The sequence below is a fragment of the Jaculus jaculus genome, chromosome 18 (genome assembly GCF_020740685.1).
Source record: "Jaculus jaculus isolate mJacJac1 chromosome 18, mJacJac1.mat.Y.cur, whole genome shotgun sequence".
In the NCBI taxonomy this organism is placed as follows: domain Eukaryota; kingdom Metazoa; phylum Chordata; class Mammalia; order Rodentia; family Dipodidae; genus Jaculus; species Jaculus jaculus.
Window position 1 is genome coordinate 28481828 of NC_059119.1, and position 12934 is coordinate 28494761.

Genomic DNA, 12934 nt, shown 5'->3' on the forward strand with positions numbered 1-12934 from the left:
CTTTCTGGAGAAGCAGGGCACGGCTGCTGTTGGATGCAGTGCCCCACTGTTGAGTCTGCCCCTCCCAGCCCTCGGTCCTGCATGCCCAGGCCTCTGTCCCCCAGCCCCAGGAATTCTTCCTCCCTGACTGTCTTACTCTTCAGGCACATCTCATATCTAGAATTATGGTATCCCTTATTCCAAGCCTGTTATTTATATAGTTTGGAATAAAAGGGAAGAAGAGAGAGGACAAGGCAAAAAAGGAAAAGGAATGGTTATTCTATAGATTTTATTTAGGTATCAAGGGCATACTCTTACTGACAGTCTCACTATATGTCTGTTGCCACATTAGGATGGCTTAGCAACATACACTGTGAGGAGCACCCCATCCTTTTATGTCAGCAGATTGTGGACATGATGGTGTGCAACTTGAGTCACCCCACTCCAACAGTTTCTAACAGCTTCTTGTGAGATTACTCCTATTTTGGGAAACTAAGCCCATGGCCCTGAAGTGAGTGTGCTGTCTGCCTGCTTCTCACTCATCCTGGGAACAAGGCTATTGCTTCCTGCTTCATCCCAGGGCTGTGGCCAGGCCCCTTGCTTTACTATCCACACACCCATCAGCAAGTTTTCACACCTGGAGGGAGGTCTGGATTAACCACAATGTGTTGATGGTTGTCACCCAGACCCACATGACCTACTACCAGCAGCTCTGCCCCAGGAAACATCAGCCATGGTAAAAGCAGTTTCTCTCTGCAGGACATTGCCCTCGAGATCTTTTTCCAAAACGGAGATTCCAAGCTCCTTGTCCTTTACAATGGCGATCGGGGTAAAGCCTTCAAAAGGTAAGGGATGGAAACATTCTTTTTTTTGGTTTTCAAGGTAGGGTCTCACTCTAGCCCAGGCTGACCTGGAATTCACTATGTTGTCTCTCGTGGCCTCAAATTTACACCAGTCCTCCTCCCTCTGCCTCCCTAGTGCTGGGATTAAAGGTGTGCGCCACTGTGCCCAGCGGTAAAATTCTTATTCCAAGAAATTTATTACTAACCCAGAGCAGATGGACAGAGATTGCTTGACCATGTTCTTCAGAAAATGTTTACAACCCACAGGAAGCAGAATTTAGGTTAGGCATGGGGAGGGACTTCCTGATTCATAGAGCTATTGAATCTTTGAGCAAAATACAGACAAAACTAGGGAAGCTGCATTTCTCTTGGACTGAAGAGTTTAGGACAGTAAGTAGTGACTGGCAGGAAAAAGTCATGCTATCAACAACATAGTTTGAAGAAACAGGCTGCTTCCTGGCTCTTCCAGAATGTGTTGGCTCTATTTTCTAACATTCCAAGTCTTTTTTTTTTTTTTTGGCTTAATCTTTCTTTTTGATCCCAGTTGCCAATTTCAGTCATCCCAACTTCATATTTCATTGGAAGGAATTCCAAACAACTGATTTCCCACTTGTGTGCTGAACCTTTTCTTTTCTTTTTTTCTTAAAGAGAATCCTGCTGTTTTGATTGAGCTCCTTTGCCTTCAAGTAGATGGCTCGGTCTAAGAATCGTGGGCTGGCGTCTGAGCTCACAGCACCTGTACTCTGTTGCTGTTGAAGTTCTAGGAAGATGGACAGCTTTATGGGGAATCTAGGCAGGGCAGAGCGAGGGGAGGGTCATGGACATGAGTTGAGCACACAGGGGTGAAGAATTGTGGGAGCTTTGCAGGTTCCCCTTTGGACTGGAGTTTTGGGGGTGAGCTTTGAGCACCTCTCCTGGGAGCTCCACTTAGCACTCACTGCCTCAACATTGCCGTCCTCATGGCCTTGGTCGGTTAAGTAGACCCGGGGACCGTTGCTGCATATGGGGGAAAGCGGGGACAGGACTAGAATGGAAGAAAGTAGCCTGCAGGGGGGAGGGGTGCACGAACCTACCCCCCTTGACTCAGATGGGGCTTTCACTGTGTCTCCTCCATGCTGCTGTTAGTCACTTCTTAAAACTGCCCCACAGTCCGACTCCATAAATGTGCAGTGCTGAACTTGGCTCATTTGCTCCTATGGCTTTTCTGGGTATTAAAGAAAGTTTCTCACTGTTAATCTGGATGTCCTACACATCCACGACGTGCCGACCTACTTTCTGTCATTCTGATATTTTTGAGATAGTCAACTTTATGACTTTTTTTTAATAATCCATTTTGAGATGATCAATTTGTAAATAGAAGTGGATATTTGGGCTCGTAGTGTTGGCAATCCCGGTCCTCCATCAGTTGGCCTCACTGCTTTGAGCCTGTGGTCAGGCAGTGCATCATGATGGTAGCATGTGGCAAAACCATCACCTCATGGCCAGAAGCCACAAAGAGCAAAAGGAGGAGACTGGAGTCCCACAGTCTCTTTAAGAAGATTCCTGACCTGCCAACTTCCCATTAGGACCATACTCCAAAGGTTACATTCTTCCTGAAAGCACCACCCTAGATATTTCTTATTTTTATTTTTATTTTAGAGAGAGAGAGAGAGACGGAGAGAAAACTGGTATGCCAGGACCTCAGCCACTGCCATTGAACTCCAGATGCTTGTGCCACCTAGTGGGCATGTGAAACCTTGTGCTTGCCTCACCTTTGTGTTTCTGGCTAATCTGGGATCTGGAGAGAGATTGAACATGGGTCCTTAGGCTTCACAGGCAAGCGCCTTAACTGCTAAGACATCTCCTGAGCGCCACCGTAGATATTGTTTAGGAGGCATTTAAGCTCTAAACACCTCAAATCATGAATCTGGCCTAAGCTAAAACCTATAACCACACCAACTCTGCTCTAGGAGACTGAAGGTGGCATTTGTCCCATGGTGACACACTGGAGTGCACAAACGTAGTTGTCCAAGCTGGCCATGGAAATGTTGATGTAGTGATTTGTTTTTAGTCATCTTGTTTGTTTCATTGGGCCCAGGATGCCACAGGTTGCTGAGAGGTGCCTTAGACGTCCACTAGGCCTCGTGTTCATGGCTTGAGGGCAGGGTGGGACGAGGGGAAAGGGACAAGGGACATGGAAGAAGAAGAACGGGGCAATGTTCAAGCCTGATTCTGGAGCTGTTTCTGCTGACCGGTGGGCAGGCCTTGACTCTGCTGATAAAACGATCCATCTCTTTCTGTTTAGCTTTTGTTCCTCCCTGCCCAGCTTGAAGGGGAAAGGCGTCACAGAGGACCCCTTCAACCTAAGGTAACGTTGGGACCAGAGTCCACTCTGGCCTGGTGGGGGGCCTGGTTTTGTCTTCTTTCTCCGGTTCCCTAAGAGTCATGCAAAGAGCACGCCCATTTGTTTCCACCTTGTTTTCCTCTCCCATCTCCACACATCCTTCCCCTTCCCCTTCAAATGTCCGATTTCATTTTAACCTCCAAGAACAGACCCGAAGTCCCCCGTGCTCTCTGGCTTTTTCAGGCCTGAATGATGACAAATGGACCCTACCTATGGGGATTGGGAGGTTGTCTATAGAGGTGTCAACCCCAGCACAGCTTGGGGAGGGCACATGAGCCATCCCAGTCTATCCTTCTGGCAGAGAGTTTCTGAATGCTCAGAAGAGAAACTAATGCAGATGAAGCATCATAATTACTCAGAAAATACAAAACGTTCCAAAATCCACAAACTTTGTGGACACCACAAATAGAAGCATCTGGCCACACGTGACAAATCACTATCAAAAGACAAACACACTAACAAAAAATATTGCATGAATTTATCTTCAGGCTTTGTGTTGTATAGTGACTGTTGACCTTGGAAACATGGGAATCATACTGGTCTTCAACAGACCAATATGAACTTCTTGGTGAGACTTGGGTTCCATTCCCAAGACACCACATTATGTATATACAAATATGCTAGAGTTAAAAAAAAAAAAAAAGATCTAAGATCTGATTTTTGGTTCTAAGCATTTTGGAAAAGGGACACTCGCTCAGTGTCAACACAGTGGTGTGAATCAGATGTGGCTTATGGATCTGTGAAGTGCCCATCTTACCAGAGAACGACATGCTTACTGGTTCTGTGCCAGGCCCCTTTCCAGGTGCCCAGTCTCCTCGAAGGCCAATCCAGGATTGGAAGTTGTTTTTATTTCAGATGAGGATGAGACTAAGAGGAGGGTGGTGCTGCTTTTATGTAGCAATATGTGACAGCAGGGCTGGAGAGATGTCCCAGGAATCATATTAATAACTTTTATGACAGGTGTGTATGCATCTCGCCAAGTCATTCAAGATATTTGATACCTTGTGAAATATGGTGACCAGCTAAATAGCAAAAACCAAACCAAACAAAAACAAACATAAAATCCCTGTTCCAAATTAAGTTTGTATCCACATGAGGACAGACATAAAACAGTGTTAAGGAATGAACTGTACTAGGTAAGTGTGAGAAGCAAGGCAGGTGGATGTGGACATTAAACTCTGAGACAAGGTGATGAAGGAAGTCCTTATCAAAAAAGTAACACGTGGGATAGAGAGATGGTTCAGCAGTTAAAGATGCTTATGAAGACCAGTGGTCTGGGTTTGATTCACCAGTAGCCACAGAGAGCCAGATGCACTAAGTGGTGCATGTGTCTGGAGTTTGTTTCTACTTTCTCTCTCACTCTCTCTCTCTTTCTGTCTCTATCTCTTGCTCTCTGTCAAATAAAATACTAAAAAAGAAAAATAACATGTGAGTTAAGAGTTGATGAACAGGCAACTGATGTGCAGCTGACACAGAGAGATGGAGGGCACAGAGAAAATCCAAAAGGGAGTTTAGCTGGCCTGGAAAAGGCTGGAGCAGGTGGTGTGCAGTAGGCTACTGGGAACAGATGAGAGAGGGACAATGGCTTATTTTTTCAGTCCTTGCGGGTTCTTGGTAATGATGGTGGTTTCACTGTGAATGAATGAAAAAAAATAGTAGAGGGTCTATAGCGGAGCGATAAAGGGTTGACTTATATTTGAAAATAACTATTTAGGATGCTGCCCTAAGAATAGACCATAATACGGTCAATGACCAAAAAAAAAAAAAAAAAAAAAAAAAGTAGGCTGATTAGGAGACCATTGCAATGACCCAAGAGAGTGACGGTGGTGGGTCAGAGAGAGAGTAGCAACCGTGATGGGAAGGACCAGATTATGGGCATGTCTTGAAGGTATACCGGGTAGTGTTTGATGGCAGGCAAGTATGAAGTGTGTGCGAGAGAAGGGACATAGAGGTAAGATCAACACTTAGGCTTAGACCACTAGGAAATAACATGGAAATACCCCAGAAGGGCTCCACCAGCGCTGTGCTGGAGTTCAGTAGCCTGGTTAGGGCATGTGAATTTCGAGATGTCGGCCACACATCCAGGTGTGGGACATCATGGAAACCATCACCTGTATGAATTTGGAGCTTAAGGGCTCCAAGTTCCCGTGGGTCCAGATGAGATGTAAATTTGGAATTGTGCTCAAAGCCATGAGAGTGGGTGAGATCACCAGGAATGTGTACGTATGGAGAAGAGACCAAAGACAGTGCCCTGGGCGTACAAACCTGCAGAGGGTATGCCCTCGGGATAAAGCCAGCCAGAAGTGTGGAAGTAGCCGAGAACAGCCCAGGCAGCAGGTGTGGAAGAGCTCCTGGGAGCCAGACAGAGTGCTTCGAAGTAGGAGTGGTCAAATATTCTTGATGGACCAACCAGGATAAGCGCTGAGACAGGAACATTGAATTTGGCGACGTAGAATCATTGATGACTTCAACAGACCGATGGCAGTGGCTGCTGGCAGAAGCAGGACACTGGTCCTTTAGCTGTCCAAAGTGTGCCAGGGCATGGCACAGAAGTCTGGGCTGCCAAGGGTCACTGGTGTAGGGTGGCTGTTTAGAAGCTATAACGGATAGAGTTCCTAGTTCAACAAGGCTGAGCCTGAGCATCTTACCATCTACATACCACGCCTGGCAATCTCATGTTCCTCTCATGTGAGCCTTCTTGTCCACACATGGGGTTCTCGGGCTGGTTCAGTGCAATGAGAGTCAGCTGCTGCATGTGAGCTGGAGTGAAACAGGGGACTCATCACCTCCCATGCCCAAAGACCAGCAGCGATCCAGACCTGTAGAAAGTCTGTAGAAAGCTTTGACGCTTCTCTGAGCAAGGATTTCCCTAGGCCCAACTCATATCCTGGGAAAGCTTTAACTGGCATCACTGACCCTAGAAGCAGGGCACAGGGGAGTCCACTTCATACCATACATACTGCCACCCAGGTTATTTTAGCAAAAAGTTCCTAAGCTTGGTCTTCTCAGGTTAGGTTACATGCTCATCTGCAGATCAGGGTGATTCAGCCATTCAGGCCCTGCAAGTGAGGTAAGTTCCACCCAAGCAACATGGGCCCAGCTGAGGGTCCCATGGCTTTCAGACATGCCAGGCACCGTTCTAACAGTCTGGGGTCAACTGGGAACAGTGTGTGATGATCCAGAATTTACATGGAAACTAATATTTGAATATAAAGTTCTACCATGGAAGGTTTTTAGTTTAGTATTTCTTTTATAATCATTGAAAAAAAAATTTTTTAAAGGCAAGGAATTTACAAAATCAACCATATGAAATTCCCATAAAATGGTGATATTCCATGGTCATCCATTATACTCTTGGGGGAATACTTAGCATCAAGTACCCCTTCCCATTGTTTTCCCTTCTCTAATCCCACTCTCCAGAGAGCAATGTCATTCACTGACTGGGAGGTTAACCATCCTAGCATGCTTGGTGATTTTGATAAAGACCCTTTCATCTCCACCCTGGATGAGTTTCTCGGTAATACATACCCCTGGGAGAGCCGAGATGGACTAGTAAACGGTTGTTCCTGCTGGGCCTAGAGCACAATGGTCGGAACAAGATGTAGAGTAAAGCTGGCCACAAACTTGAAATGGGTGTGACAGCGAACACCCCATTCAGGAGCTTTTTACATGGTTGCCTCTGTGAGCCATGGGCCTCAGAGCTAAGTGATGCCACTCGGGCCATGCCACGATCTCAGTTCAGGCCCCATCCTGTGTGACTGTCTTTCTTGCGTCATCAAGTGAATGTCTGGTCCCATTTGGCCGAAGCCCTGTTCTCTGCAGCAAGCCTGCTCGTCTTTCCTTCCAGCTCTGCCTCCCCAGTATATCCCATATTCACCGTGCTCCTCCTGTACCACCATGGGATTGGGGTACAGGTGTGTGAAATCCCAGGAATAGTGAGGAGGGGGGTCTTCTGATTCAAGGCTCCAACCACCCAGTAGCTACCTAAGCTCCACCACTTCCAGTCAGCCTGGACCATAGACACGGAAGTTACACTGCTTCTGTGGATTTTTAGCACCCTTTTCAGGAGTATGTAAAGATAAAACCAACAAGGGGTACTTTTCCATAAATCCAAGGAGATGAGGGGGAGATGAAATGCCTTAAAGCTGTGGCATGTTTGAGGAGTTGCAGCTCCAGGCTGACTGGATGTGCTGTAGAGTCTTACTTTAGGCTTTCCAAACATTTGCATTGGAGAGAAGTACAAAGATCCATTTATTACTACACTTATGTATAAGTTTTTTTTAATTTATTTTTTGGTTTTTGAGGTAGGGTCTCACTGTAGCTCAGGCTGACCTAGAATTCACTATGTAGTCTCAGCATGGCCTCAAACTCACAGCGGTCCTCCTACCTCTGTTTCCCAAGTGTTGGGATTAAAAGTGTGCACCACCACGCCCAGCCCAAAGATGCTTTAAAGTTTGGGTTTAAGATAACCAGCTTAATAGGAGGTTTCAAAATAGTAGTCTCCATGCACACATCACTTAGTCCCACCCTCCATGGGTATAGATTGTATATTGTACAATGTCAAACCAGGGCAGTTACATGTGTGTCCATATCACTTTACAATTTTATCATGTGTGTTGGTTCGTGTGAGCAGCACCAGAATTACCATGCACAATTATGTCATCACCACAAAGATAGCTCTTGGGGGCTGGAGGGATGGCTTAGCAGTTAAGGCATTTGCCTGCAAGGCCAAAGGACCCAGGTTTGATTCCCCAGGACACACATTAGCCAGATGCACAAGGGGGCACACGTGTCTGTAGTTCGTTTGCAGTGGCTGGAAGCCCTGGCATACCTGTTCTCTCCCTCTCTCTCCCTCTTTTTCTGTCAAATAAATAAATAAATATTTTTTTTTTTAAAAGATAGATCTTGGGCTGCTACCTGATGATCAGACTACTCCCCCCCACACTCTCAACCATCCTTAACTTTTGGCAACCATTGAGTTGTCCTTCCTGTCAATTTGTCATTTAGAGAATGTAACCACAGAACATGCAAAGTCTAGAGACTGGCCTTTTAAAACTCAGAATAATGCCACTGAGATCAACCAAGTTGTTCAGTGTATAACTGGCTCCTTTTTATTGTTCAGTAGTAGTATTCCATGGTGTGAATTAGCCAGGGTTTGTGCAACCACTTGTGCATTGAAGGACAGTTGGTTGTTTCCAGTTAAGAGTCAATGCAAATAAAATTGACCATTTACGATCAGTAAAATGTTAGGACATAAGTCAGCCATTTTATTTATTTATTTTTATTTTTTGCTTCCTGACTTTCCCATCATTCTTTTCTGTTTTCTTTCTCTACCTAACTGTGAACAGTGGAGAGATACATTTGTACTTGGATTTAGGTATACTATTTTTTTGAGGAGGTTTCTCAGTGTACATCTTTTGTGTCACTATATACGTAACTTGTCACGGGTCACTGGAAGTGTGATTGGATGGCTCAAAGAGAAATGTGGAGACCGTAAGACTTTTCAGTCTTACCGCCCACTTCTAAGTCTTTAATCGTCAATGTGTAGCTATAATTTTCTTCAATGCTTCCTTTACATACATTTAGAAAAACCATATAAAATATTTTTTTTCAAAATCATTTTCACACACGGAGCCTAGAGCAAAGGGAAGCAAAGTAAAATGTACGAAAGAAATCAGTGGCGCGGGCAGCACTGGAGAGCCTGTCTTCCAGAATGTTCCCTGTGCCACACTGTCTTCTCCTAAACTCAGGGGTTTTCCTCTTCAGAGTCGTGTACTCCTGTTAGCTGATTAGTCTTCATGGTTTTGCCATAAGCTACTCTAGGAGGATATTGCGCGGAACCTGGGGAAGTGGAGACACAAGACACTGAAGCAACTGCAACTGCTACGGACCCAAGGACAGAACCCCGGTCTCACAAAGGCCGCACCAAGGTCACCCAGGGCATGCCTGGCCCTCAGAAACAGTGACGAATAGCATTGCTGGGAATTGTTTTTGTTCTACTTGGAGAAAGAGAAACCCATGGCTGCGTGTGGAGGGTTTTTGTTTTTTTTTTTTTTTTTTTGGATTAGTATGACTTCTGGGAAGTGAAAATGGCCGTGACATTTTAAAGCATGAGGGAACACCCCTATTAAACATTTTCCCTGAAAGAAAAATAAGATGTAGAAGATAATTTGTTACTAGTCTCGATTCCGGTTTTATACTTTGTTCTATGACCAGCATCTCTTGGCTAAAAAAAGGGGTCTAAGTGGAGTGATTGTGGGGGCCAGTCAAAACCCTCTGCCTACTCTGCTCTCAATCCTGGTGAAGCCCAGTGCACTTAAACCTTCCTAAGATAGCAATAGGAGCAGACATATATGAAGTGGCTGGAAAGGAAGTGTTACTTTGCATGCCAGCCAATTAGCCGGCATCAGCTCCAGGAGGTGGGTTTTAAGGCCCAGTGGGGAGTGTGATGAGATGGGAGCATGAAGAGGAGAGCCGAGGGAGGAATCCTGAGCACAGCAGAATCTGTAGCTAGGAACATTTTCTTTTTGACTTCTCTTCTTTGCTGATTTCTTTGACTACCTAAAAGCGAATCTTATTTTCAGAAGAAGTGCTTCCAGGGGGAGTTGTTGAAATGGGCAGGCCTCACAGGACTCGCTGCTGCTCTGTCTAAATGTGTCCCTGTGGGGGCGCTGAACCTCCTTGGTCAGAGATAAAGAGTGGAATTGTGAACGTAGCTCCCTAATGGACATGTCCAAGGTTAACACACTGGTGGCTCCAGAGCCAAAGGCATACCACCTCGTGTGACAGGGACCCCAGGAGTTAGGATTCCTATGGTAATAGTATGCTGCCAATAAAAATGGCCCATGAGGTGAACACTGGTGGAGAAGTGAATTCACCAGACAAAAACCCAAGAGCTCAAAAACATAAAAAGTAATTGCCAAGATATTCTAGCTAGCTACTTCTAGAAAAACAGTTGTATCATCAGTGTGCAATTTAAATAACAGGTGACATCAGCCCTGCAAGAGTAAACTCATAGCAGTTCTCTAGGGAGTTCCACAAGGAATCCACTCTGCCCAGGCTCAGGCAGGCCACAGCAGGAACTTTCAAACACAGCTAATATCTTTGCAAACTGGCATCCAAAACACAAACCACAAAAAATCCAAAATGTCCTTGTCAAACAAATGGTTCCAAAAAGAACCCTAGTTTTGGGTTCAAAGAGAACCCCAAAAATGCTCACAAAGGGTCATGAATTAGCTACAAGCTCCTACGAATGAGAAAAATAAAAGAGTGAAGGCTGGCATGTAATCCAGACACAGAATTCGTATCTGTCCTTTCCAAAACATTTTTCTTTTCTTGGAGGTAGCATCTTGCTTTGTAATCCTGGCTGCCCTTACACTCTCAGCAATCCTCCTGCCTCAGCCTGCCCTGTGCATGGATTACAGGCATGTTTCATTTTCCCATTTTATCACAAGTGGAAAAGGGCCATTGATGATGGCTCCATGATGAAGAGAGGAGGAGTCCTACAACACAACTAAGTTTAACAGCTATAGGAAGAGCCGCAGTTCTCCCTGCTCATCCAGGGCCGTGACAACACAGTGACCCCTGCCAGAAAAGCCCACCCTGAATGTACTCTCAGATACGACATCTGCATGGTCCCCAGATTCTGTTAGCAGGGCCCTAAGGGCTAGCCACCTGACTGAGTCTGAATGCTTGCCAGCTTAACATAAAATGGCTTCTTATGTATATGCAAAAATCAATTTCTTTAGTTTTTTTTTTTTTTTTTTTTTGAGCAAAACTGGAAAGAGGGAAAATTTTAGTCTGTCTCACTTGCCAAGAATAGTATTGAGACTTATAGAAGAGGGGAAACAAAAGCCAGGAACTCAGGAAGTTTAGACTCAGGTAGGGTTTAGGGAGAGATCGACACAGGTAGGTAGTGTTTTGGTAGGGTTAGACACATTAACAGAAAATAACATTTATGTATGTGCAAAAATCAGTTCCTTTGCACTTTTTAAAGCGAAAATGGGAAGAGGGAAATTCTTAGTCCGTCTCCCTTGCCGAGAGCAGTATTGGGACTTAGAGAAGAGAGGAAACAAAATCCAGGAACATGCACATATGGGCTTAGCTGGGGGTTCCCAATTAGCAGACCAAGGAGATAATCTCTCTCCTGGAGCCAGAGCTCTTGGGACGGCCCGTTTCTACTCCCACGTGGTATTTTCTGCAGGGACCCGCAGTCGTACAGTCATGCATAACTCAGACATGACTGCTACGTCGTGTTCAGAGGGGCTTCCGATAAGTCATCTCAAACGTGCAGTGAAGAGAAGTGCTGGGTGGCAGTGGGGTGAAGTGGGTTCTGAGGGACAACACTGGCAGACATAGATGTGTAGCATCTATTTGATGGCCTACGTCCAAGACTGTTTTAGGAAGTACTCTTTAGCGTGTCCAGGAACGCAGCTATACCAAGAAGTAATCCAAAACATATTAAAATGTTTTAGCCGTCCAGGCCCTCATCACAAAACTATTTCCATTAGTGCAAAATTGGAAACAACTTAAATACCCACGGGAACATATAGTTAATGTATGTCATGAGAGCTGCCTTGCAGATGTTTAAGATGTTGGTTTTGAAGATCATGTGACAGCACAGGTCTCAAAACAAGATGGAAATGATGCAAATGTGATAATTTTAGCTGCGTATGAGCACACACAGAGAAAAAAGTAGCAAGGAGATGTGCCAATAGTACAGTTGGCTTACACTGTAGAATGCTGGACATCTTTAAGTTACTATATGTAAATGTAGATTGTAGTTTGATTACTTTTGTGAAAAACATTTAGTAAAGGCAAAAAACGAAAGTGGGAGGCTTGAATCTAGATATTATGATATTTTAGAAGTTCAATAAGGGGCGTCACAGATAAGCATGAAGAAGAAAAAAATGAGCTGTGACGAGTGATAACCTATGTCGTCTATGGTTTATAGGGTGAAAAAGAAATAAACTTGTCCCTTGCACTGTACTGAGAGCCTCCTGTGCTCTTCACTGGCCACTAATGCCCAGCTGGCCACCCACTCAAGAAAGTCGTGGGGCAAAGCATTCGCCCAGGGGTTCTCCTCCATCCTCCTCTGGGGCAGTTTGAAGGTGTGAGTGGGACACAGCAGGACAGAGAAAGGAGGCTTGCAGCTATAGGAGCACGCTTTCCACAGCTGCAGTGTCTGCCTTAAGAGCTGTTGTGACTCCTGACATGGCCCGAGGCTGTGCTTAAGCTTCCCAAGGCACCAGGCTCTGCTGAGTGGATTCTCTGTGCTACCTGCTTCAGAGGCATACTGCCGTCACACTTAGAGTTAGACACACCATCCCACTTCCCAGATGAAGAAATCAGAGCTAAATGAAGCCAATCCAGAGTCTCTAGGCTTTCTCTACTCGAGGCAAGCTCTGTGCAACCAAATGCATAACAGTAACTCCAAAAGAGATGGTCTTGTGGATTGTTAAAATTATGGTTATGAAGACCATGCCCTGAACCCCTAAGTTCCTCAGAACGTGACACTCTGCCCTGTCTCTCCTCCACCATCCACTATCCCAGCCAAGCTTTGCACATGGTCCTTGCACGTGTCATGAAGCCCCCATCCCTTCTCTCCTCCCTCAGTGGTCTTGAAAAGCACTGGATGTGTTCACAGCTAATCAAGGGACTGCAGGTTAAGCCTAGAAAGTTCCAAGAGCAAGCTGTGAAGCTCAGGTGAATGAAGGAGGTGGTACCTTTT

At 45.3% G+C, this 12934-nt stretch overlaps 1 protein-coding gene across 1 annotated transcript in view; it reads left to right on the forward strand.

Moving 5' to 3' along the window:
- Wdfy4 (WDFY family member 4) overlaps positions 1-12934 on the forward strand; it is a 274084-nt gene that overhangs the window by 203401 nt on the left and 57749 nt on the right. The window contains exons 45-46 of the mRNA XM_004657842.2: positions 739-824; positions 3106-3168. Coding sequence (XP_004657899.2) covers positions 739-824; positions 3106-3168 — 149 coding nt within the window. The remainder of the gene's footprint in view (positions 1-738; positions 825-3105; positions 3169-12934) is intronic.